At 41.2% G+C, this 26,986-nt stretch overlaps 1 protein-coding gene across 1 annotated transcript in view; it reads left to right on the forward strand.

Moving 5' to 3' along the window:
* LOC104530310 (protein disulfide-isomerase A5-like) overlaps positions 1-26,986 on the forward strand; it is a gene marked incomplete at its 5' end in the record, with an annotated part of 32,481 nt that overhangs the window by 795 nt on the left and 4,700 nt on the right. Inside the window, 3 exons of the mRNA XM_010174855.1 lie at positions 320-483; positions 3,051-3,181; positions 19,403-19,473. Of these exons, the coding sequence (XP_010173157.1) occupies positions 320-483; positions 3,051-3,181; positions 19,403-19,473 (366 nt within the window). The remainder of the gene's footprint in view (positions 1-319; positions 484-3,050; positions 3,182-19,402; positions 19,474-26,986) is intronic.

Consider the following 26,986-nt stretch of genomic DNA (forward strand, 5'->3'; position numbering starts at 1 on the left):
ATACTTGCTTCTTCTGGGAGAAACTGGGATTTGTGGGAGGAAGTGCCATTCCTGGGAACAGCTCTTAAACATTATAAAGTGAATTAAAAACAAGAAATCCTGTCAGAAATGGGAGAACAGGTAACACTGCTTACATTTGGTCCACAAGATGTCCCTTCCTGGGTTTGCATCAGTCCTCTGTGTCTTTCTGTGTGTCTGTGAGTACCCCGAGAAAGTGAAGGCACCTAGATCATGAGTGATTGCTCCCAAGTCCACTGTTTCCTGACAAAGGAGTATGTGTATGTTGCTGGGATTTACAGTTAGTGGTCTCTGTTTTTAGAGTCCAGGTGTCCTTGCAGCAGTTGATGCTACCGTCAACAAGGCGCTGGCAGAAAGATATCACATCTCAGGGTTTCCTACTTTGAAGTATTTTAAGGATGGAGAAGAGAAATACACTCTGCCACACCTCAGAACAAAGAAGAAGATCATCGACTGGCTGCTAAAGTAAGTTTTGAGGGTTCGAGATAGTATTCAGGTTCCTGGTTGCTGGCTCCTGATGGTTGCTCTGGTGAGGAAGTAAATCTTAAACCTAGCTTCATCGACTGCCTAAATCCCTTGCTAACAAAACCAAATTGAATTCCAGTATTCAAAGCCATACAAACTTGTATGTTAATTATGGGCTCTTAATACACCAAATCCTTTATTTGCTGCGGGGTTTTTCATAGTTGTCCCAGTAATTCTTTCCCAAAATAAATATTTTTCAAATATACCCTAAACCTCTCACTAGAGAAGGAATAGCAATGGCTCTGAAAAATAAACAGAACATTTGTTGTTCCCTCTTTATACTAAGCAGCAGATTTCATTGTTAGTAACTGAATTTCTGCAGTTGTACTTCTCTCTTTCCAGCATTTCAGAGCCAATGCTTAGAATACCAGCTACGTGGGGCTGAAGGAAAGCTAGCAAGACCAACAAGACCAGCACCTTTGTCTGCACTTCCCAACTTTTCTTGGGTGGGGTGCTAAAATAAGCAGAATTAGGTTTGATATGTGATGAAAATAATTTCATTTCAAAGAAGTAAATTGCTGGTACAGTTCTCTCTATAAGTGTTCTGTAATAAAAGATGCATTTCCTTTAAGTACTGTAAGCCCGAGATATTTTCTGCATTATTCAATGGGAGAAAAGCCTGTTGGTGTTTTGTGAAGTTTTTAAATCATTTAACTGTTAAGTGCAATTGGCATGAGGAATGTAATTTTAATATTTCCCCTCTTATTTGGTTGGGGAGGTGGGGGGGAATTGTGTGGACTGGTAGTGTTTTGTTTTGGTGTTTTGCTTTTTTTTTTTTTTTCTTTTTAAATTACACTTCTGAGTGCTTCAAATGAGGTAATAGATATGGCCTGGCAGCATCTTTGTCGCATGCTGGAAAGTTTTATCTGTATTTTACGTTTAGACACAGTACTCCCTGGCCTCCCTGCATACTCAGGCTCCAGGCTGCTGTGTCAATACTGAATGTTAAGTCACTGTCCTCGTTTCACCAGTTTACTGGAGTATATTGAGTGCTAGGTAATTTGTATTGAGTTAAACACTGAGACTGACACTTCCTATACATATTGGCAGATAAATAAGCAATGGGGAGGAGGGAAGGGGTGTTAATCCCTTTTGGATCCCAAGGTGTGTCTGGAACACTTGTCTGCAGCCTCAAGTAGTCAGCAGCACAGGGGAAACCTAGACTTCTTGTCTCCTGCTCTTAACTGCTAGGTGCTCTCCCAACTAGAGAGGCAACAGAGTAAGATCTTTGTTGCTGACTTGGTCTAAACTTGTTCACAGCTCCACTGAAGTTGGTGGAAATAGGGATGCATCTAGGGTGCAGGCTGGCAATGAAAGCACGTCTTGGGAAAACCTGTCCCAGTGAGTTGGTCTAGTTGGAACCGTACAAGTTTTGTCTCTGGTCCAGTCTGTCTGTGGTGTCTGTAGTCTGTGCTGCCACACTAAGCTGTTACCAGCATTTGGGTAGCTTATTTCAGGTCAGCGTGGGGAGGTCTGTTTGAGATAAAGTCACACCTCTGACTGTAACTGTAATCGATGATAGTTCACACCAACTGTCTTCGTGTGAAAATTCAGACCAGCTGCCCTAGTTCTTTTGCTAACCACTGGCAAATCAGTATTGATGGAAATAGGATGGATGTCCACCAAGTGACCTTGAGTAGGACTTTAAAAATCAAATTTTTCCTCTACTTGATTTTTATGTACCTGATACAACTTAAAATGGTGTCATTCAAAGTGACAGAAAAATCTGAAAAGCTAATTTATTACCAAGGCGACAGATGAAGGTCTTTATACTGTGGCACCATTCTGATGATTTTATATAAGTAATCACTATTTAAGATACAGCAGGAAAAATGAATTTAATGAGTCTGAGAGAAGTCTGTGAGCTGGTGAATAGCAGAAGTTTTGTTAGAGGCGCTCTAGATGTGCAGGATTGCTCTGATCTAGTCAGTATGTGCAGTCATAATTGAAACCTGACATTCTCTTTATCAAGGTAAAATATTCCAGTTCAGTCACCTCCAGTCTTCCAAGTAGAACGATGCTGATTATTGCATCCTGGCTTTAATATCTGAATTCAAGAGAAGGTCACGAAATTCTTTATAGAAGTTTGCATGATAGCGATAAAGAGTACAAGAAGGATGTTTGAATGGAAGATGCTGTTCTATATTGGTTGCCTTTTGATTCCACCTGCTTGCTGTTCTTCTCAATTCATGCCTATGGATGACACAGTGATACAGGAGCAGTGTTCTTTCCACCTAGATGTTGAATGCATTGTAGGAAATCTTTATTCTGCATTCCTACTCATATGCCTTGAGTATGATCACTTAAATTACATTTTTATTGAGTTACAGAGATTAACTTGCTGCTTTGTTGTTATTATCTGTGTTGGAAATATTTTCCTACTGCACGGGCATCCCAAAGGATTGTTCAACCTCAGTTCTCTCATGGTAGTTATGACCAGGACATGATGGCCCTTTGCCTCCTTCCGGAAACATTTTCAAAACAATCTCATTTCCTTTTCTTTCTAGTCCTGAGGCTCCACCTCCACCTGAGCCTGCATGGGAAGAAAAACAGACTAGTGTTATCCACCTTGCTGGAGAAGACTTCAGGGAGTCCTTGAAGAAGAAGAAGCACACCCTTGTCATGTTCTATGCACCATGTAAGTAAATACCTCTCTACAAGGATGGGTTTTATATAAACCTTACAGTTTATGATATCCTGAATTAAATGCCCTCGCTCTCCCTAGACATTTAAGGGTAAAGAGCTGATTCTGAATATAACTCCATGGGACCATCATTGACACCATCGTTGGTGTCTTTATCAATGGAAACAAAACAGTATGGAGTGTTTATTTAAAGAGTTACTGCGTTAATGCAGACAGCAAAGCAGGCAGGGGTACAAAACCAAAACAGATTGATTTTCCTCTGCTGCATTTTATGGTCCATATAGCAAAATGTGATCCTTTGTAGTAGCACAATGGACGTGGAGAGCCTGACTCATTAGTGCAGCACTTCAGTAGTGAAATCGATACGGTGATGTAGGAGGAATCAGTCCCCAGAGGCTGAGAACAAATTTCAATGGAATAAATTTTGTCTCTAATAAATCTACATTTAAATTTCCACTGGGAATATGGGCATAGCTTCCTCCTCCCAGATTGTTTTGCGTGCATCATATGCATGCTTTCTCTTTGAAGCTCCTGAGAATATTTCTAAAGAAGTTTTGAATCAGGCCCTTTATAAGCTAGGTGAATGAAAGAGACTTCTGTTTTCCAGTGTTGTCCCAGAGACAGTCAGACTTGATACAAATTTTTAACTTTTGAGGGGTCTGCCAGAGGGAGAAGATAATCCTGGCACTTAATATGAGATAGTATTAGCTTGCTTTTATAGCACCATGACTCAACCCCCCGAGATAAAAGAAAAATTCTTCATTACCACGTGGCCAGTCCTGCAGTTCATGGGTAGCCTTCAGATAAGCAGTTACGAACTTGTTCCCATTAAACTGAAGGTGTTTTCCAGAAAGAGAGAAAAAGCTCAGGTTCTTAATGTTTAATCAGGCAACCCCTTATTTGGTTTTCTGTTAGAGAATTAAACATGAATGCCTTTGGGCTCCCACGAAGCCCTGCTGGATGTGGGATGTGGGAGAAGGGAGGGGTGCAATTCAGAAGGGAGATTTCTGGAAGGTTGTAAAAGAAAAGGGAAGGGGACTTAATCCTTTCTCAACTCCAGTTCCCACCACCTATTGACTGAAAATTGCCCATGTGCCAGGAATTTCTGATTCATGGACCGAGCAAGCCATAACTTTAAAATCAAATGATCACATGGTAAGATTCAGGAGTTCACAGTCTCTTGAGTTCTCTTTACCTGATGATTGACTTTCTGTGGAAGAGAGAGATTTATTTCCCTTTGGTTTTTAGCTTCATCTTTTTAAGGCACTTACATGCTTGGTCTTTTTTAAGGCCACGTTTAAAGCAAAGACACTGTGCAATGAGTGTGTAGCTGTCAGGGCTGAAAGCATGAGGCAACTTGCCTGATGGGCTAATTATGATACTGTTGTTTGTGGGTTGACTTCTACCCTATTCACCAGGAGCAGTGAATAAAGATCAGCCTTGCCCTGTCTGTACAAACAGGACTTGCATGTTGTAAGACTATTGGGTCCTTTGAGGCTGCCCTTCAGACACGTTCTTCTTGCGCTATTTTGGACACAGTGCTATGTGAGACCACCTATATATGGGACAGAGGTTGTTGACTGGAACCACTTCTGGCCTTCCTGTGACGTCTAAGACAGTCAGTGTTGCTGTTGTGTTGTCAGCAGGTGTGTCATGCACAGTTTCTGATTTGTCAGATTTGCTCTCTCTAAATGTGGAAGTGTCTGTGGGCAAAGCAGAAAGCAGGCGCACAAAAGGAGTGCAACGAGCCTGCCCTTTGCTGGGTGCAGGGGGAAGTAGCAGATGAGTATTTTAAATCCCTGGTTTCTGTGAAATAATCTTTAATGCAATAGAATGGTACAAATCATTCTATTTTTCTGCTTTTCTGCAGTGATAATATGCCTCCTGCTAAATTTGATAGATTATCTTTTGTTTACTGTTTTCTCAATCTTGAGACTTCTTGGAGCTTACATTGCCAATTAGTCATAAATTGCTTATTTTAGTGCAGAAGGAACACTGCTAAAATTGCCAGCCCCATTATCTCAAATAATTTTCTTTTTCTATTCAGCTCCACATCGTAGGTCAGTGCAGACTCACGGTATGTTGCTCCATTCACTTGTGACTCTATGACAGTATTTGTTACACTTACACATATGCTGAGATATTTTAAGATTGGGGGTGTGTGTATACATGCATATATAAAGTATGTTTATATATAAATATTTATGCTAAGAAATGTATCTCTCATCTGTCATTAGAATTTAAAGCGTAAAGTTGAATATTCTGACCTTTGTAAAGCTTTCAGCTAGAGTGACAAACCTTTAGGCAAAGGCTACAGATCTATATCTTATGTGCAAATTAAAATAAGACCTGGCTTTTCTGTGGCAGCTTCCAGCCCAAATTATTTAATATGCATAGGATAACCATCAATCTGCTGCTGTGCTGATAACTCTGGCCTGAGCTGAGCAGTGCTGTAGTGGTACTGAATGGTGCTTCACAGTGATTTAGCTCCGGAAGAGAAGACTGCTACGTCCACATGGAAAAGATGGGGAACTCATTACTCTATCACCCTGAATGTGGGTGAAGGGTAAAGGTTATTCCTGGTGCCTGTGGAATATTTTAAGGACTGAGAATCAGAATCAAAATTCTTGAAATTACTAGGAACAAAATCCCCTCCTGTGGCCTTGACACCCATAGAGAGTTATGTTCTTGATTTCACATTCCCATTCCTCCCCAGTGGCATCTCTGTGCACTGTCATGACTGATTTGGGGCAGGAGGCAGCAGTAGGGGCAGGTCCCCAGTACTGACTTGGGGCAAAAGTGCTAGCTGCAGAAAAGCTAAAGCTACTTGTGTCAATAACTGCCTTGGACCTGATCTTCATCCAGATGTCCATTGGGTAGGTCCATACCCTCTGCCACACAGTCTTGTAGTGCAGGCTAGTACTTGTCAGTGCTTCTTAGGACTAGCACTTGGAGCAGGCTGCTGGGTTCTGTGCTGCACAGCACCTGGCCTGACTTTTCTCTGGACCCTTGTGGGGTTCTTGTGGTCCTAAGGTGGTTGTCATCCCATTCTCTTGTCTCTGAATTAAAAATGCCTAAAATAAGAGGACAATGATACAGTCTGCTGTAGAGAACCATGATGCCCCAGGTGTGTGTTGTGTCTTGGGGACTGCCGTGAGGGGTTTGAGGAGCATTTGAAAGCAGTAGGCTTATTGTACCAGCATTTGAGAGGCTTTTTGGGAGGGCTTATGGGATCTGTGTCTACATTATCTCCATAGACCAGTCCTTGGAGTACTGGATACCATCAACTACTCCAGGTTTCCTTTTGGAGCTTCTTGACTTCATCCAGAAATGGGGAGAGGAGACAACTAATCTGAGTATGGTTGTGAAAGCCCAGTGAAACTACCACATTGATGTACACACATAGCCTGGTACGTGGGTGATCGGGACTTGGAAGGCTGTGGACCAAATTGGGAAGTAAGCCAAATGGACAAGAATAGATCCAGTCTAGCCCAGTTAGACTGCAGTGCCTACCCAGCTGTGGCCAGAAGTACATTAGCTGCATGTCCATGGTCTACATCCAGAGCTTGTTTCAAGACTCGCAGCATTAAATGCCTAGCATCTCACTGACCAGTTTGCATCAGTGCCTCTTCTGGGATCAACACACTGACTTTGCTTTCTTCTTTGTTATGTTCTCACCGTTTGTTCGTATAGCTTATCTGAATGTGTTTTATCTGCATTTCTACTTTTATGTGCTCTCTCCACTCCGTTATCCCAGATAATTGAGATTTGACTTTGCCAATGCATTAAATTTTAACCTCCTCCTACTATATAGCGCTGAAAACTGTGCAAAATAGAAGCAGTTGGTTGTGATTAGTTGTCAGAATCACAAAGGGCAACAAAGTGCCAGTAAATAACATGTCTTCTCAGTTGGAGACGTTTTTGCTGCATTACTCAAACTGAATTAATGAAAAAAAATGATTGAAGCTAGGTGAGCATTTATCATTGAAGTAGGGAGATGCAGATGGTTCTTGAGGAGTGTATTGTGTTTTTAACCAAAACTTCTGTCTGCAGAAGCCGTTGGAGTCCTACATGGAATTTGTTGTTGAGCCAGTGCAAAGACCCATACCAAATTAATGGCCATCACATTCTCTAATTAAAACTCACACGGTTCCATCTTTTGCCTTGTTCATCCCTGGGATTTATTGTGCCTTTTTGGTGTCATAATTTGGTGATGTGACTGTCAACTTTTAGCTCTTCTTGGGTGATGCTCCCTCAAATTTATGCTAGGTGTTTTCTGAATTCAGAGCTGAGGACACAGACTCTGTAGGTGGGCATCCTTGATTGCACTAAGCAGAGCATCACTGGCAGGTCAAGGGAGCTGATCCTTCCCCTCTACTCAGCACTGGTGAGACACATCTGGCATACGAGGGGAGGCTGAGAGAGAGCTGGAACTGTTGAGCCTGGAGAAGAGGAGGCTCAGGAGGATCTTTTCAGGATGTGTAAGTGCCTAATGTTGGGTGGTAAAGAGGACAGAGCCAGACTCTTCTCTGCAGTGCCCAGGGACAGGTCAAGAGGCAGTGGGCACAGGTTGAAACACAGGAAATTTTGCTTACACATGAGAGAAGTGGGGGGGTTTTGTTTGTTTGGGTTTTTGTGTTTGTTTTTTGCTGTGTAGGTGGTTGAACACTGTAACAGGTTGACCAGAGAGGGTGTGGAGTTTCTATCCTTGGAGATATTCAGAGCTCAGGTGGACACAGTGCTGGGCAACCTGTTCTGGTTGACTCTGTTTTGAGCAGGGGAGTTAGACTAGATGATCTCCAGAAGTGCCTTCAACTACAGCAATACTGTGTTTCTAGGAATAGTAACTTGGAGTTTTTAAATACGCAGTGGGGTTTTTTGTTTTGGTTTGGGTTTGGTTTTTTTTTTTTAGCCTTCCTGTTGAGTTCTGATTTTCTCTAAATAGGAAAGGCTTAATAACACCCTCTACTAACTCTTACACAGAAACAGAAGCTTTCCACTTGTGCCTCATAAGAATGAGAGACCAACACATGAAAACACATTTGTATCATTTTTTTATCGAGATTACTGCCAACAAAGAGACTACAAATGAATCAAATGTGTCAGAAACAGGAATTATATATAATAGACGAGTCATTAACAGGCCCAGACTGGGGGCAGGGGTGGCATTTATTTTTTCGATCAGTCACTTTTAGTGGAATGGCTCAGCACTAAGCAAATTCATTCAGTTCCTACTTTTGTAAAAACACAACGTAATAAGCATACTTAAAAAAATAAAGACTTTCAGCACCAATCAGAAATAATAGGGGGAAAATGCTCCCTTTTAATGGTTTGTAAGGGTGGCAGTTGCCAATGTTATTAACTCACCAAATGGCCTCAATTTGTGGGACTCAACAAGGTTTGCAGAATGGGTATTTTTAATAAATACTTTGCTGGGAGCTGATTTCTGGTTCTCTGTTCTGCAGTGAAACTTTCACTTCAGTGGAAATTATTTTTGTCAGCTGGAAAAAGTTATTTTCTGGTGAAGCCTGACCCACAGGGGTTACCCAAAGAACACCCAGAAATAAATTGTACTGAGGATGATTTTAATGAGGTATTTTTGTATGGAGTAAGTGGCTGTGCTGTGACAAGAGGATGTGCAATTAAGAGATATCAGCCTCCTTGGCTCTTCACTTAAATTTTTTGTAGAGTTTTTCTTTCAGGACTGGAAGAAGTGAATGAGTGCTTAATCTGTGTTGCACCTAATAAAATCACAGAAGACTTTGGGATGGTGTTTGAGCCATTAAAAGGCTGGATGTTGTTCTGAGCTGTTAGTGGGAGGGAGATGGTACCTGGGTATTGTTCTGTTGTAAACAAAAAAAGTTCTTTGGCTTCCAAATCAAGCAGGAATCTTGACATCACTATCTGATGGCTCATCTCCTAGCCATCAGTAAGAAATCAGATAGGCATTTCTTCAGCAGTAAGAAATCAGATAGGGAATTTGTTTTTTCAGCTCTGACTAAATCAGTCCTGCCCACCTCTGTGGGCTGTGTTTCCTCAGCATCAAATTCTGAGAGCTAAAGCAAACTTGCATTAATTTTGCCCGCTGGCTTTGTTCAACATATTAATTATTCTGTATCCTGGTGTGCTCCTTCTCCAACCTTTCACAATAAAAACTGCCCATTTTCTTCTGTCCCAAGTTACACATCGAGGAATACACACCGACAATAAAGCACATAGCTGAGAGTCCTCGCCGGAGCGGGTTGCACTGTGTGCAGAGTGCGTGCAGACCATGGTTTGGCTATTAACTGTGATTAACAGCTGGGACCAGTCTGCTCCTCCAGCCCTGCTAGCTTGCTTGTGGGACCCAAGCTGTCATCAAAAAGGTGTTCTTAAGAAAGCAGTAATGTTTCCTTTTCATCCCTCCCTTTTTGAAGTAAGCTGGGACAAAGCTGGTTGCACCGTATCTCTGCCTTGCACAGGAAGGTTTGGTGAGATAACGTCGTGTTCTGGCTAAGCTGGACGGCTGTAGCAAAACACCACAATTTTGACTGACTGTGAGACTTCAGCCTGTGGCTGCTGGGCCTGGGATGTCCAATCCGGGTGTCAGTGCTGAGCAGACCTGAGTGGCATAGTTCTGTGTGAAGGATACACAGAGGGGGCTAAAATACTCAACAGTTGAGTTAATGGGTCCAGATGCACTGAGAAAAACAGCAGCACAGATTAGTTCAGTGTCCTGTGATGGCCTCAGAATGGCTCCCACCAAGGGGTTTTCCTGTTGCTTGCAAGCACATCTTGTTAAGTTTTCATTAGGAGGCTGTGTCAAAAAGCCTGAACAAAATGTATATGTTTGTAAATGAAGCTTAAGCTATCAAAAAATTATTAAAAACGTGCTGAACAGAAAGAATCCATTTCAAGGCAAAAACCCTTGCAGGAAGGATTTTCTGGTTGTTGACTGAGGCAGAAGTGAGGTCTGGACCCTCTGATAATGAGGCTTTAAATCCTGCGTGGGCTGGCACTGCAGAATTTTGATATGTTAGCTCTGCCACTAACTGGCTTCTCTCGTGCATTAGTGGTGCTCTTGCTACAGGCTCGCGTTAGCAAGGTGCGTTCCTGTTGGTGTGAATAGTGCTGATGCCACAGAGCCCAGTAACAGGCTGGTTTTGATAAAGGGTGAATTTATAGAGTAGTCTCTGCAATCAGGCTGTCAGAACTGCTCTGAGCCATGCTGTTTGTGTTGAGGATATTAATTAGCGCTGAGAGAAGAGTTTTAACTGCTCTGAACTCAGAAGTTGAGGCACTTCACAGAACGGCATGTAGCCATGACGGGAGCGCTTGGAGGTGGCTGTGAGGAGCTGTGGCATTAGACTTAAATTTGTTGGGGTGATCCAGCTCCCTTGGTTTTGTAAAACAGCACTCATGCTTTAAATCTGTTGTAACCCTAAAATGTTGCAGCTGCTTGAATTGATGTGAAGAATATTACCTGTATATAAGCAGCTCAGGCTTGTGAGAAGGGGGAGAGAAAGGAAATGCATGCCCTTGCCCTGGGAAATTCTCTCTACACAGACACGCAGCTGTGTGTTGGTGCAATGCCACATAAAGCCTGTGTGGGGTACGTTAGGAGATATTTAACTAGGAATATTGCACCCATGCTTATGCATTGTCATCAAACCCATTTCCAATAAAACAGATGCTTTTTCTGGAGATGCAATGTTACCATAACAGGGGCTGCTTTTGAACCTCACTTAGCGCAGGTGTAATTCAATGATGCCTCCCCCAGCACTCTGCCAGACCGCTGCTAACTCAGAGCAGTTTATCTTCTGATTACCAGTTGTATCCACTGGCATGTTAGATGGCAAAAGGATTTTGTTTGCTGTTTAACTGTGTTTGCAGTTAACCAAGGCTGATGCTGACTTGGTTAACCACTGTTACCAGCTTCATTTGTGTCACACGGGCCAGCGATGCCATTTATCTGAAAAATCCAGGTCTGATGGAACTGACACTTAGGTTTTGTTCTAGGTATAACTATTGCTCTTTAACCCTTTCTGTCCAGAGGTGGCTTGCTGTACAGCTTTCTGTCTTAAAGGATTGCTTGTTGCCAAATGCCAAGTACTGTCATGTCATTTGTAATTTGCTGCAGTTGGTCTTATCCTTGCATTTTATAGTGGATAAAACAATCCAGGAGTTCTATGCTGAATCTTTCTCCTCTTCTCACCTTTGCAATTTGTCCTGTTTTGATGACTTGTTGCTGCCATTGCAATTGTTCATGCCTAAGGCTGTGGTTTCCAAAGATTTGGTTTTTTGTATCTCTCATCTCCTCTGTATATACCCAAAGTGCTACAAAATAAAGAGTTCACATAGCTTGGAAAAAAACCAACAAAACTCACCAGCAGGCTGTGAAATTAGCAGTAGGTTGCCTGTCGTTGTTAAGAGAACCAAGGCAAGCCCTGGTTGACCTGATGCTTAACTGAAAACCTCACGACCTTTTTCAAATCAAAGGACAAATCCCTGTCCTTTCAATTACTAATATTTTGTGTCTTGGAAATATGATTATGCTATTTGTCAGGTCATGTCATAAAATGAGCTTGGGTTCCAGATATTCAATTAAAAGGCCCTCCAGTTCTCTACTGGTGGAACAAAAGCAAATTAACCTTTTAGTAACATCTCCAAATGCCTTTCTCAAATCTGCCTGTGGATTCAATAACTTCAGTAGCTACACGGGTTGTGTTGGTTTAAGCAGTATACCCATTTTCATCTCTTATCTCTGCAATTACTGTCTGTGGCCTGTCTTTCCTTGATTGACCAAATAATATTCTTGTTTTAATTCTAGTTAATCACTTGTAACTCTTGAAGTGGAAACAGGCTTTGCTTTACTCTGCAGTCTACAAGCTCCCGGGTTTGCTTTGATAGCTGTGCAATGTGCTGCTTTCACTTGCTTAGAATTGCAGTCATTTAAAAAACAATAACGGAGGGCACTGTCTACCCCTGTTATTTAGATGGTGATGATTTCAAGCAGAGACAGGGAATTGGAAAGTCATTCCCTGCTCTGCACTTTACATGCTGAGGGCTCCATCCTGCTGCATTCTGAGGCCTCGATGGTTTTACAGTTCAACGAATGGAGATAGCACCTTGCAGCCCTGCTCCCTGTCAAGCAGGATCGTGAACCCTGAGAGTCACTTAACCTCTTCCTGACTCCATTTAACCTTGGGTGTAATGACAGAGGGGGATAATCACATCTGTCTCTCTTAGGGGCAATTTGAAATGTAATTAATTGATACTAGTTAAAGCGTTTGAGATCACCCGTTGAGAGGTACTAAAGAAAGCTGGGGGCTGAAGGAGGAGCGGAGCCCTTCCTCATGCTCAGGATAGAGCACAGACAGCACAAATGCCATGGTCTCACAAATCACTGGGCTTTCAGATCTCTTCCAAGGAGTTGAACAGGACTTTACTATGAAAATACTGACAATTTAAATTAGTATATTTGATATCGAAACAGTCTACCACTTTATTTACGTACCAGATTTTATTATATGTGCTTAAAAGCACACACAGAAACAACATGGGTGGGGTTATATATCATTATGTATTAATACTGGACAAAAATATAAGATCTTGCTTTCTGAAGTCCAGATGCCTGATCTGCGCGGGTGTAGAGCCTTTGGAGTTGGGATGCTCAGGTTAGGGTCAGCAGGGGCTCTCATCCTTGCCTGACCTGTGGGCACTGCTGGCACACTGCAGCCCCTGGCTGCTCAGGAGACTGATACAAGGACAGCAAAGCCATAACAGCTCTGTAGCGATTTCAGCTCAGCGATGTGAGTCAAGGACAGGCTGCAGTCTGATCAGGTGGAGAACCACTGTCTGAAAACATCTTTTTTCAGAAAACTATTTCTTTTCAGACTAAAAATGACTAGTGATGGGGAACGTGAATTTCCTGTCTAAAACTGACTGGCTTCAGCTCCTGACTGGCTCTGGAGGTTACTTAGCCTTTGCCACCCAGCTTGAATAGCTTGTTATAATGACAACTAGACTGACTCTTCTCGATTTCTATCACTTCTAAATCTTTGGATTTAAGCTGTTGTCACACTGAGCTTCCTGATTCCCTTTGCCATGAAACACATCTTCCAGTCTTGTTATTTTTCTTGTGGGTCTTCTGAGCCCCCTCCAGTTTGAACTCCTTCTTAATTTGTGCACCCGGAACTGCAGACAGTGTTTTGCAGTTCCCAGGCATAGAGGCCCTCTCTCCACACCTACTTAATATTTTCATTTATATATTCAGTGAAGTTCCTTTTCACAACTCCATCATTTTCTTTCAAAGCTATATTGCTAGTATTGTTTGGATTTCTTTTGCTTCTAATACATTTAAAGCCCCTTATATACTTAAAACATCGTTATTACATCTGCTGACTGTAGATACTGCTTTGATGTCCATTTGCTGCCTTTATCTATTTTATACAAATTGTTGGCTTTTGATTTATATTCATTAAAAACAGCTTCACCTTTCTTCTATGTGCTATGCTAATACAGCTTCCACTCTTCTAAGGAAACTGAATTAACCTTGCACTGTTCAGCTGTAGAGAGGTTATATTATATCACCGGGCTTTGTAGTTTCAAATTAAACAAAGCATGAAGTAACTTAAAGGACGTTTTTCATATTTAAGCAAGTAGAAACCTGTGCCTTTTGGAAGGAAAACTTCATTTCTTTAGGCAATTCTGAGAATTTAACACAATTTTATTTTAAAGGTAAGAAGGTGACTGTTGTCTATCAAGGTGTGTCTGTTTCATGCACTACTCTGGAGACATCTTTATAATTGCTGTTTGGTCTTAATACTTTTGTGCATTGGAGTTTTAAGAATCTCTAAATTTTTCTTTTGACTTGCCATCATCTCTAAACAATTGGTTAAAAAAAGAAACTGTCCAATGAAAAATTCTCCATTTGAATGTAATAGATATGTAGGTTATTCACTTGATTGTTCTATTGCTTTGAAATACCCTTTGCATCCCTTCTGCATCCCATGGGACCCTGCACTTACCAGAACTGTTTACAGTTCTGAATACAGGATATTATTTCTGTGGATTTATTGAATTGCTACCACAACATGTGCTTGATTACTCTTTTGTTTGGGGCAATGTGCACTTAATGTCAGTGTCTTTCTTAAGTTACCTAACAAATGGGTTTGTATTGTTTTTTCCTCAATCTACTTTTTTTTTTTAATTATTTTGCAAGGTGATACGAGCACTTAATAAATTTTTCTGTTTCCCCATGTGATATCTTTGCTTTACCTCATGTATAGAAACTTTTTGTGGCATTCCATTGGAAACTACCCCCAGCTTAACCTTTATTTCTTCTTTATTTCTTAATTTATTTATTTTTTCCAGGTCTTCAGACCTGTGTTTCCATGAGGATGAATCCAGCTTCTGTGCTGGCTTCTTCAACACCTTTTTATGCCCGGACCAAAGCCAGCTTACTGGTTCTTTCCTCAAAGATACCCAGAGAAGGCAGTGTAGCACGCGGTTGTTCCTGCTATCAGTAAATTCAATCCACAAAAAATAAGCTGAGCTATATATTTTCTATCGCTTCATCTCCCAAAGGACCCACTATCTTTCCTTTAAATGCCCCTCTAATTAGAGGAGATTTAATCAGACTCCCTCTCCAGCCCCTCAGTGCTAATGGGTCTGAATGAAGCCTGCTTGCTTGCTTACTTGATTTCCCTCATCTGCTGTTCATCAACCATTCGTCTTGAATTTTTACCCACAGAAACCATATTTTTCATGTATTGGATCAATTGAAAGCTACTTGGTTTTCAAGGTGAGGAATGTGGCAGTGGCCGCTGTGACTGTACTACAGTGTGCCTTTCCAGCCCTTCACAACTTTGCAACATGAATGGTGGGGGAAAAAAGCCTGTAGGAAATACTGGATTCATGTAAAATTTTAAATGTGTAGTGCAAAGGCAAAGAGAACTTAGAACCTATCTATTGCAGGTGTGTTCTCATATAGATCCACAGACCTGTGGTTTCAGCAGGCAGCCCTCACACCCTGGCAAGCTTCAGCGGTTAAGCAGAGCAGATACCACCAAGGGCTGCATGGGGCTACCTCTAGAGTGCAAAATTTTAAGTGCAGAGCGGTGAGAGCATATGGCCAGAGCTGCAAAAAAGCTGTATCTCTTGCTCATTGGGAACAGAGGATGCCCTTAACACGTGCTACCACATGTGCATTAGATATCAGGCTCTCTCGCCTTTCTGCCAGGTGATGCAAGTGTGTTTCTGCTTTAGGAAATAAAGTTAGCTTGAGACTTGTAGAAGTGATTAGAGATTTTGAGCACCAGTGCTGGGATCCTGTGGAAAGACTGCGTGTTCCAGGAGCAGATTTCTTTCAGATTTCTCTAGTCAGGCACAGGAGACTGCTGTTTAGTTCACATCTGCCGTTAACTCTATTAAGATCAAATTTGACAATGATGTAAAAACAAAGAAAGAAAATTGGTAAAGCAAAGCCCTGCACTCATACTAGAAGACTCTGCTCACAGAGATGCTACTTCCAATGCTGCTCAGTTGAAAATCTACCTCTTGGCCTTGTTGGAAGCCTGTGCACCTGCCATAGTACCCAAATTATTCAACTAAAATGAAATGGAATTAATCTGTCCACTTCTTTAGTCCATAGTGACTTACTGTCCTATAAGTACCACTGAGATGGTGGCAGGACCTTTTGCTTCTTGTCACCTTACCCACACTTTCAGATGCCACCACTTTACTCTCTTTCCATTGCAGCCCATCTGGAAAATCCTTTGTAAGGAGACTGCACACTTCCTATCCTCATGTACCGTGCTCAGTACATTTCCTGTCTTTGCACTTTCAAATTTGGAAGATAGTGTTAACACTTAAAATAAATGTGTGATAGTGGGTGTGAAGAGGGAATGGGGAGAACAAGTTTTCCGTCTGTCAAAATGAAGACACCAACCTCTGCTTTTATTTTTTTTGGCATGTGTGCTTTAAATAGAATGACTTGGTTGGATGACTTCCAAGTGTTTGCTGCATTTGGCAATCCTTCTGAGTTGTAACAGATGAAGTTCTGCTATTCCATATGATGTGCTCCTTCCTCCTTTTTTGGTGACTCCTTGAAACTCCCTGGAATTCAGCACAGTGTTCACATCTGTTCCATGGCTGAATGTCCAAGGCTAACAAAATGCCTACTGGACTTGGAGTCAGCTCTGCCAAAAGACATATGGTTGTGTTTTAGTTTTGCAAGCACGGTGCAGTAAAGAAAGGAGGTTGGGCCAAGAGAGAAGTGAGGGGAGGAGGGATGGAGCTTCAGATTGGTAAATGAACATAATTTTTTGTCATTTGGTATTAGAGTGGGAAGATGAGAAGATCACAGAGGAGAGGAAATAAAAGCTGTGAGCATAGGTTCCTTTGTCAATTGTTTTGAATTACATGGTGTTCCTCTCCTCTGTGTGGTGGTGTTGACTGTAACCTCAAAGCATGTTTGATTTTGCCTGCCTTTTCCAAAGTGCTGTAGTAGTCTAGATATTTAGATGCTCCCTTTTGGCCTTACAAGGCGTGCGTCTTTTCCGAGAACTACACTTAAAAGCTCTTCTCATTGCCACCTATTAAACACTGTGCAGCGGTACGTGCAGTGGCGACTTGCTAGGGTGGAAGGGACATCAAGCAGTTGCTGGTGCTTCTCTGAGAAATCACCAACTAAACAGCCACTTGAACTGTTTTCTGTTGGCCCCTGTAAAATAGCAGCTTGCATTTTTAATAACCATTGGACTTTTCTGTGTCTGAAAGAATATAGTTGTTAGTAGTGAATCATGTTCTGGTTTTCTTGAAGAGTGTGGCTCATGGAGAGCTCTTACATGCTGCAGCTTCAGTGGGTCCTTAGAGAGAGGCTTTACCAAATGCCCCATCATCTGCAGATCCAGCACCCATGAGGTGGAAAACATATCGACTGATGTATCATAAAGGTGTTAGAGGGGAAAAAGAAGACATGAAGTCTTGTATTTCTCTTGAAGTATCTTCAAGGGTTTGAAAGTTGCTGTTTGGTGAAATCTGAATTTTAAGCTCAATATCATAAGCAAAAAGGGGAACCTGAAATGTTTCAGGTTTTAGGAGCCTTTATGTTTTAGTGTAAGAGTTGGAAGGGCTTTTGAGTAAACTACAGCGTGTAAGCATGTAGGCTAGAACAAGTGTTTTTGTTTTAGAGGTGCCTAATTTTTCTCATTTTCTTGTCTCTGGAATTCTTTTTAGGTGTTGTCACCAGTTCTGATTTATTTGTGTAGAGCAGTGTTAACAAGTCAACTGAGGCAGTCACCCCAGTACAGGACATTATCCAAGATGTGTCAAGAGTCAGGCCTGACTCAAAGGCTTTTCAGTATCAGGCAGGCAAGTGGTGAGCAAGAAAATGGGTCGCTGAAGTGGACTGATGGACATGGGAGCAGCCTGGAGCCCTAGTCTCTACCACCTCCTCCTTTCCTTGGCCATTTTCTGCAATGCAAATGCTGAACTGCTCAACAAAGTTAATAGTTTGCAAGCTTTAGAGGACCTTCACTATCTCCCAGTGAAACACAGCTGCCATCAGGATAGACTGCCATTATGCTGCATAAAGAGTTTAAAGCCATTAAGATGGATTTGCAGAAGTGCCTCAGTTTCCCAGGAAATATCCCCTTGACGTTTCGGTATTCCTAGCTACTGCATAGACTCTCTTTGTATTTATACACATGTATCATTGCAGTGCTTTCAAAATCCCATTCTGAAGAAAAAAAAACAACTCTAAATTCAAAGCAGTGCATATAAGTGATGAAATTGCCTTTTGGTGAAAATGAAAGAGATGTGCAACCTTTCCTTTGTGCAAAGGAGTGTGCAGTGTTTATGCACAGATACTGCTTTTCTTCTCAGCTAAAAGAGTGAGTGCAGTTTATGAGAGGGTGGCTGCAAACCTCCTAAGGGGGCATTTGTTCAGTACTCACTTCCAAGTAACACAGCCACTTGTTTACCAGTATTTTACAACGATGAACAACAGTAGCACAAGCTGTTTGAGCTTGTGCGCAACTCGTCTGTGCTCTCTTCTGTTCCTATCCAGAAATAATAGCAGGATGAACTCTTTTGCCGTTGCTAGCATTATACAAGCTTGACAGAAGTGTTTCCATTGCTTTTTTCTCTGCATCTAAGCAAAAGATAGTGTTCTGAGTCTTTGCTTGGGAAAAAGCTCTTTATGCTATTTTTGAAAACTATGTTTGGAAAAAAGTAATTTGTTACACATAGGCAGTTACATTGCTTTTGAAAGCTTTACTTAGTATTGATGTTTCAAGAGTAGTTTAGATTAATCCTAGACAATAAACATTGCTTCTGAATTAAGAACACACACACATCTGAATCTTGAATCAAGAGAGTTTTGTCCCCTTCTGTGGTTTCTTCTGAAACGTTCAAGTAAATTTTGTGTCCATTTAAGCAAGGAATGATCTGGGCTTTTGTTCAGTGGCGTGGTGTACAAACAACTATCAGCCCATCTCCCACACGAAGCTGTGAGGTTCTTGTGTGCTGTGTCTGTAGAACTCTTCTGGGATTGCCTGTTTTGTGGTGAACAGGAGGAAGGTCTTCAGGAAGGCCAGCATCAGTCATCATAGTGCAGGACTGGACATCTGCTCTCCATACGTGAAAGATGTGTGGCCTGTTGGACTTGTTCCTCTTCCCCTCCCTTGTGATGGCTTGGCCTTAACACAGGCAGTTCCTAAACACTTCTAACACTCCCCTTGGTCTTCAATATGGAGTTTCTCATCCAGCAACTTCCTTTCCAAGTTCCAGTCTCCTGTTCACAACTGCACCATCTTAATTCCTATGTCCAAATGTAGCCTGTATCTGTGGCAACAGCAGTAATGCCCATGAGAAGGTACAACAGCAGGGAAATGTTTTGTTGGTTTGCAACTAGTGATCTTTCAGTGCTCTTAAGGGACAGGCAACAGAGGAAAGCCTCCTGCACTGTGTTCCCTACGTGGGATGTTGCTTAACTGAAAGTATACACTTAAACTGCTTGAAGTGAGAAGGATTTAAAACACATGCTTAAATTCATTTGGCTGACATATGGTCTACAGATGCCTTGTCCTGCTTTTCTGAGAACTGGAGAACTCTTGTTTATAATTATTTTAATACAAATTTCCCATTAATTCACCTTGTGTTTTGAGTTTGTCCCAGTATCTTATTAACAACTAATGTTTATGCTGTTTTTTTTCTTCCTGTGTCAAACAGGGTGCCCACACTGTAAAAATGCCATTCCGCATTTTACAACTGCTGCTGAGGTCTTTAAAGAAGATCGAAAGGTAACTTGCTGTTAATAATTTCAGAAATATTTAAGATTGTTTCCCGCTATTTGTACTTAACAGGCTTTGGTTACTGACCAGGTGTTAGGCTTGTAGATAAAATTGCTGTTACACTAATAGAAATGTATCTGCATCTTAGAGGTTGTATCTTTTTGGTCAAACTGAGTGACTCTGTTTTCTTTTATTTGTTGTCTTCTCTGTTTAGTTCTTTGTGGAAGAGTTCTTTTCTATGTAGCAAAACACATTCTTGCTCATTGAAAGATTAATAAAAGATAATTGACATCATCTCCATTCACCTTCAACTTTTGTCAGCCATAAGTGGGGTGCATGTGGAGAAACCACAAGTTGTGCCACAGTCCTGAAGGCCTCCATCGTATAACTAATATTTTCTTGCATAGCATAGACTATATTTCTATAACTGACATGAGGCGAGGATGTTGGGCCCTTCTAGGACCCTCATGCTTCTGCCTTGAAAATACATTTGATGGCTGAAGCACACCAGTCAATTTCCTTGCATCAGCTGAACTTTTTAAACTGAGTGCATGCGTATCTGGGATTAAAAAAAAACACCTAAGCCATTGGGTTTAACCAGGTAACTAGTTAGAAACCCACTTATTATCTTTGAGTCACCTGTATTGCATTCTGATCTCCAGATCTGATCCAACTTCATGATTGCTTTATGTTTAAATGTGGCATGTAAAAGATTTGGCAATTTAACAGGGAAATGAAGAGGTAATTTTGAAACAGTTATCCCCCTATTAAACTGCCTGCTACTGTTAGGGAAGAATTTCTGTTCTTTTCTCTTTTCCTCTCGTCTTTTTTGTAACTCATAGAAGATGCATCAGATTGACAAGAAGGAAATCATTCTTATATCACTGACTGCACAAAATTAGAAGTCCGTCACTTATGCCCTCTGGCACACAGAAGACTGAGAGGCACGCAGCTTTCAATGCTCTTACTGCTGTAAATCTGTGCACTCAGATGCCTTTTGGTTGCTTGTTTGTTTCTGAGATCTCTGAGAAAGTATTCTTGTTTTCCCACTTTTCTCATAGTTCCCAATGAGGTCTCTCTTTCCTAAACTAATTAAAATTTCAATCAGAGGAGATGAAGCAAATGTACCAAACAATGTGAAACTTGCTTATTAGAGCCCCAGGATGTATTAACAAGCAATCTGAGTCATGGCACAGTTCATTGGACGTGGTGGTGGTGGTAAATGCAGGCTTGTGAAGCTTTTGGTTTAGACTGCAGGTTATGAAAGGACTCCAAGAGCAAAGCAGTGGTTGACAGTTGCAACTCTTGACTTCAGCTGAAGTGAGGAGGTATAAACTGTAATGAGTTGGAACAGGAGAGCCAGTACAGAATATTAAGGCTGGTACAGTTTCAAAGAGGTGTGCGCAGTTAGGGAAAATGATGTTATTCCACCCTAGTGACTTATGAAAGTGCCAGGGATTGATTATCTGGGGAGCCCTACTTAATTGTGTACAGCTGTAACCTGCCAAGGTGCTTCGTGCTGCCAGTTTGTGCCCTTGTGGAAAAGAAAGTAAACCCGTTTAAGATTTCAGAAGGGCACATGGCTGTTCCCACAAGCAGCACTGGGCATATTCCCATGTTTCAAATCAGGCTGAGCCTTCAAACTTTGCCTAATTTGTAGTTCTGCAGGGTTTCAAACTTCTGTAAAACCATTGTTTAAGAGGGAAGAAGTATTTCTTCTTTCAAAAACAGGGAAAGATGACTAAATTTCATTTTTATTCTGTAGTGGTGTCTTCTTCCCTCCCAGGTAAAAGTTTTTTCACTTTAACAGAGTATGGTAGCATTTAAACTGTATCTTCTTTTCAATAAGGGTGATTCTTTAATTAAACATTTAATTCTACAGAAGCCAAGGTAAAATCAAAAACATTTCAGCCTTGAATTGGTTATAAATGGTATCTTAAAAGGTATCCTTTGGGAGACTCAGAGTCTTTGCAGTGGAATTTTGAAGATGAGCAGAGCTTGAAGCTGTTAAATACGTGTCTCTGGCTCTGCAGATTCGCTGTAAGGCGGTGGTTTTGGCACAGAAGGTCCCCGCTCCCCCCAGGGCTGTGTGTAATGCTGCGTACTTGTTCATCATCTGCACTGCTGGAGTTGGAGTTTACAAATGCAGTGCTCGGAACATTGGCCCCAAATGTCAGGTCTTGTTGGCCACATCACTGCTGGTGGTTTTAGCAGAAATCCCAAGCATCTTTTGAGGTCCCTTCCAATCCCTAACATTCTGTGATTGATTCTGTGTGCTTGCCCAGGGCAGTGGTGTGGCTATTGCAAAACACAGCTCTGGTGTAACCCACAAACCAGAGCCTCCACATCTTTACGTGTATGTGGAGAGAGCCAGTGCCAGTAAGACCAGATCAGTGGAGAAGCTGTTCCAGTGAAGCAGTTAGCATAATGCTTTCAGTTATTTAAAAAGAAAAAGGAAAGAAAAGAAAAAAAAAAAAAAGCCATCTGGAGCATTCTTGCCTTGGGGCGCTGTGGCCTTTGCACACAGCTGCCAGGGGAGAGCCTTTGGCCTGTGCTCCACAGCTCGAGTTTGGCAATGACCAGTGTACGTCAGAAAATGCAAATGTGAGGATTGTCACTTTGCTGAACAGATTGAAGAGCAGGAAAACATGTTCACTAACTACTCCAGAGACTCCTGAAAGGGCACCAGCTAGATCTTCAAAAAATCTGCATTCTGCCTTTTGGCCGATCCTAAAGTTCAGCTCGAAGGAACTGATTTGTGATGCTGCAGCTTGGATTTGCTGAAGGAAAACTCTTGACTCCTCTGGGCCTCTCAGTAACAAATCTCTAGAACTCCCCCAAAAGGGCTGCTGTTTGACCAGTCTTCTCCATTTTCACAGAAGACTGTTCCTGTACAAATGCAGTGACCTAAGCCAGAGCACTGCAGCTGGGTTCTAGTGAGTCCGTACAGAGATTGCTGTAAAGAGTGGCAGCTAAGGGGGGTGAGTTGGGGTGCTAGCAGGGGGCTGCAGGTCAGCAGTGAAACCGGTGACTCCCCAGTGCATGTTTTGAAACATGGTTTAAAATCATTATCCCAAACAAATCACTGTACAGAGTTCTCCAAATGAGTTAATATTTCAGTTTGGCCAAGAATCCGATCCCTATTTGCTTAAAAAGCATGTGTTGAATTTCTTTTTAATTAGACTCATTAAATATGAGGATGTTAGCACAGTACATCATGGTGCCTACTAATGGATCTTCCCTTTGCGAATAGGCCTGCTTGGAGAACAGCTGATGGGTAGCAGCTATGGTTATGCTGCTGTGGCACATCAGGGCAGCTAATAATGAATATTCCATTTGCAAGGCCTTTCACATTGAGAACAGTAGCTGAATTGCAACAGGCTTTAGCAGGCCAGCTCGTAAGTGCTGTTAGGATCCAGAACAAGTAGTATAAATAGAAACTTATGGAGTAATCATAGAGAAGAATGTGCATCTGTCTTATTCATAGGTGCTTTTAAGACATTTGGCAACAACAGAATATTCAGGTAATTGTCATCTGGAATTGACTATACTTTAAAACTGTTGCTTGGAAGCATTCTTTTCCGTGCTGCAATTTTACTTTAATTTAATTTTTTTTAAGCTTATCATATATCATTCCTCTCTCAAATCAATATTCAGTTAGTTATTCACTTCCATTTTCATAACAAAAGTCAATATTAGCTCTAGCAGAGATTTATTTCCTTGGATAAATAAACCAGTGTGTGGCAGTACATATTTTAACAGGAGAGCAACTAGGATTGCAGGGGATATTTTTACTATATCATCACATGGTGACTGGGAGACAAACTTTTAAAATGAAAGAGGTTTAAGAACAGAAAGGAGGAGTTGCCTGGAAGGTCAAGGGATCCCACTTTCAATTTTCTACACATCTATTTTAACCACTGGATGTAATTGTGTTCCTTACCTGCAAGATTCCTCTAGAGCAAAAAGTTGTTTCGTCATTCTGTTGGAAGGGAACTATGATTCCTGAGGTGTGATTAGAAAATTAGATAATACTGCAAGTACTTCTTTTTCCTTCTGACATGCAGTAAAAAAAAAAAATCAGGCATCATCCTTCTGTTACACTTGAGGCACATGGAGATCAATGGTCGCATTTTCAGCATAGCTCCACTTCTATTTAAGCACCTAAATGAAAAGTTCTGATTTTTGCAACAGCCCAGCGTTCATGATCAGACCACTTCATCTGAACAATATGCCATGCTCTGTTTCCCTTTTTAAGAGCTCTTCAGAGCTGGTCATACATTGCTCACATTCTAATGCCGTGTAGAGTTGAGTTTGCAGCTCTCTAGTTAAGCTCCCACTTCCTTTGTAAAACCATGAAAAATTGCTGTGGGACTTCCCTTTTAAGATGAAGATATTCTCCAGTCCCAGATGTTGCTAGAGTCATGTTAAACTATACTGACTATTGAGTAAAGGAGAAATGCATAGTAGTATGGTATTATTTTTATTTTTTTTATTATGCATGATTATTATTATTCATACTAGCCTAGTATTATTAATTATTATAAGCTGCATACCAGTTGTGAGGAACTACCAATAACATTAAGAAAGCTGGACGTACTCCAAGGAACTTCCTCTGAGGTCCACAGTCTCTGATTGACTGTCTTTCCATTTGATAACTATTCTAGTCCTGCTGCAGCTACTGAACAGGATGGTGATAAACCTGAACGGCATTGCCTCTGGAGAGAGAACTTGTATATAATGATGTATTGTCAATATCTAAGGCAGCGCAGCTTTGGATTCTCCATAACCCTGTGGAGTTTTGTGCGTGTTGCAGATATAGCACTAATGTTTTTTTTTCTTCCTGAAATGTTTTTTCAGTGGATTTTTCCCTCTGATTAGAGGAAAGTTAGGAAAGCTCAAAAAAATTAAATTTTAGCCCTAACAATTAAAACCTCCATAAAATCAATCTTGTCTTCTGAAAGCTGTTATGCTGAGCTTTTCCATAGTGAGCATATATGTATATATCCATAATGCACATACACACAAGTCTTACACCAGCGTTAGGAAAGTTCCTTGCTCTCACAGATTTTTAGAGATGATTTCCCCTCTTGATGAGAGGGAATTAATGAGAGATGATGCCAAGTGTCTTGGCTCCTGGATGCATATCAGGGATGTCTTATACTTAATCTGTCTGAAATTTCTGGTTGAATAGTTAGTGTTTTTACAAAGCAAAACATTTAAGTCTTGCTAACATATGCTTTCCAGTGAAATTCCATGTAATGTGCTGCTAGAAGTTGAATATGAAGATCGTTTCTGAGAGTAATATTCTCCAGAAGTCTTTAGCCACATTTTGGTAGAGGGGTTTTTTTGTGGTTTGTTTTTCCTGACTCACTTTCCTTCTTTAGTGATGCAGAAAAACTGATCATTGCCAAGAAGATTGAGAATGAGAGAAAAAAACTCCCTGCACAGTATCACTGCTCACTTGAGCCAGGACTCAAGCAAAGCCTTTCTTTCTGTGGGCTGCATCTTTTTATGTGCAGCCTTTCAGTATAGTCGTGAAGCAATTCACCCTAACTGAAAACTGCTGTAGGAGACTCCTCTATCAGAGTCACAGTCCATGGAAACACAAACAGAAGGAAGCAAAGGGCATCAGTGGTGTTTGCTGAAATTCTGGCGTGTCTTGGAGTTCAGCTCTCTGAAGCTGATAGAATTGAGATTGGAATTGGTCCTCAGTCCAGAAGTGTGTTTTGCTACGAGTGTTTTTCAGCATTACTTTTCTCTTCTTGCAGTGCACTATATTTGATCTTCTGCTGTGAGACAGGCAAGACAATTAAGACTGTGATGCTATGGTAATGAGTGCATAGAGATGGTAGCAACCTCTATATTTAGGCTGCCTTAACATTTCCACTCTAAAGTAATCACTCAAGCTCTCCTAAGTACTCTTACTCAGCTACTGTTGGCAGCAGGCATTTGAAATGCAGCCTCGGATACAGTCTTGGGAATTAGATGTGTCTCTATGAAATTTTGCTTAGGTCTGTGAGTTACAAGACTTTTGAAAATTGCTGTTTCTCTTCTCTCACTGTCTATAAAAATATCTGAATGGGAGTGTATGTTCTGAAGTGTATGTTCTTAAAATGATGTTTGCAGGAGCAGTGGTGAGTTTGTGGGGCTGTGTGGGAACTCGCATCAGGAACATTTCAGAGAATGACAGACCAGGGACATGTCCTCTAAATGCTGCTCCAGGTGTACATGTCCCTCGCTGTTAGACCTGCTAGATTAGGCTAATGTGGCTGTTGCAGCCAGTCTTAAACTGGAATCTTGGTGCATTATTTCAGTGCACAACAAATCTACAGATGGACCAGCTTAGATTTACATTTGCTATAGAGGAGAGCTGTATCTTGAGCAGACTCCAAGATATTATTATTATTTCAGAAGCCATCTATCTCCTTATAGTCCAGCAGTCATCTATTTTGAGGCAACAAATAAAGATGAGCTGAACAAAGTTTAACAGTGGCTTATAGCATTGCATTCCTCCACCATACCCTCTCCTCACTGGGGGTTATTCTTACAAAAGCCTTTTGTAAATGAAGTAGGGCTCTTTGCTCCAACCAAAGCCAGTCTAACTGTTTCCAGAGAGGTACACATAAAGAAGACTTCTCTTCTTCCAATGCACTAAAAACTAGTTTTTCTAATCTCCAGGAGACTGTCTAAGAACAGGTGAGTCATCAATCACAACAGTTTCATGCCTCAGACCAGCTACTAAGATCTAGTTGAGGGCACATAAACCTTCCCCTTCTGCTAGCTGTAATCTCTCCCTGTGTGATATTTAGAGCAGTGAGAAAAAAAAAAAAAAGTTTCATTTATTCTTCCCCTTTTCAGGGAATCCGGATTTCCAGTATTCTTTCTACATTAATACTGTGACATCAAATACATGTTTGTCTCCATTGTAACCTTTCCTTTACACAGAAGTAGCCAACAGGGCTCTAAATTTTGGCTGGCTGCTAAGGTCAGGAAGGCATAAATACTTAGGTGAAACTCTTTTGCAGTGTATTATTCCTAACCTTTTGTTTTAACTGTCCCTGAATGAGTAGGAGTCTTTCTGTTTACAAAAGGAAAAAAAAAAAAGTGTGATCATACGTGTTTTTAACAGTTCTCAAGAGTCCTGTTTCTGTAATAGCCTTATTAATGTTTAAAATGGGAAAACAAAAACCAAATATTTAAGGTAAGAACACTGCTCGCTTTATATGGTGCTTTTCATCTGAAGGTAGATCCAAGCAAGATCTTACTGAGTATGTCTTGTCAGGCTTTCAAAGCCAAAACAAAACAAACAACTGAAGTTAGCTTTGCCAATCTCTTTAATTACTACTAGGATAATGGGATCAGGTTTTCTCGTTTTGACAGTGTCACCATTAAACTGGAGGGCACTGTGGCATATTAAGTGATCTTTTAATTATGGAAGAACAGTTCAACAGCAACGCTAAAGTCATGCAAGAAAAAGGTATTTTGATCAAGTTGTTTGAAAGAGGCTTGTGGAAGGGAA

The sequence above is a fragment of the Antrostomus carolinensis genome, unplaced genomic scaffold (assembly GCF_000700745.2).
Source record: "Antrostomus carolinensis isolate BGI_N321 unplaced genomic scaffold, ASM70074v2 scaffold11349, whole genome shotgun sequence".
Lineage (NCBI taxonomy): Eukaryota > Metazoa > Chordata > Aves > Caprimulgiformes > Caprimulgidae > Antrostomus > Antrostomus carolinensis.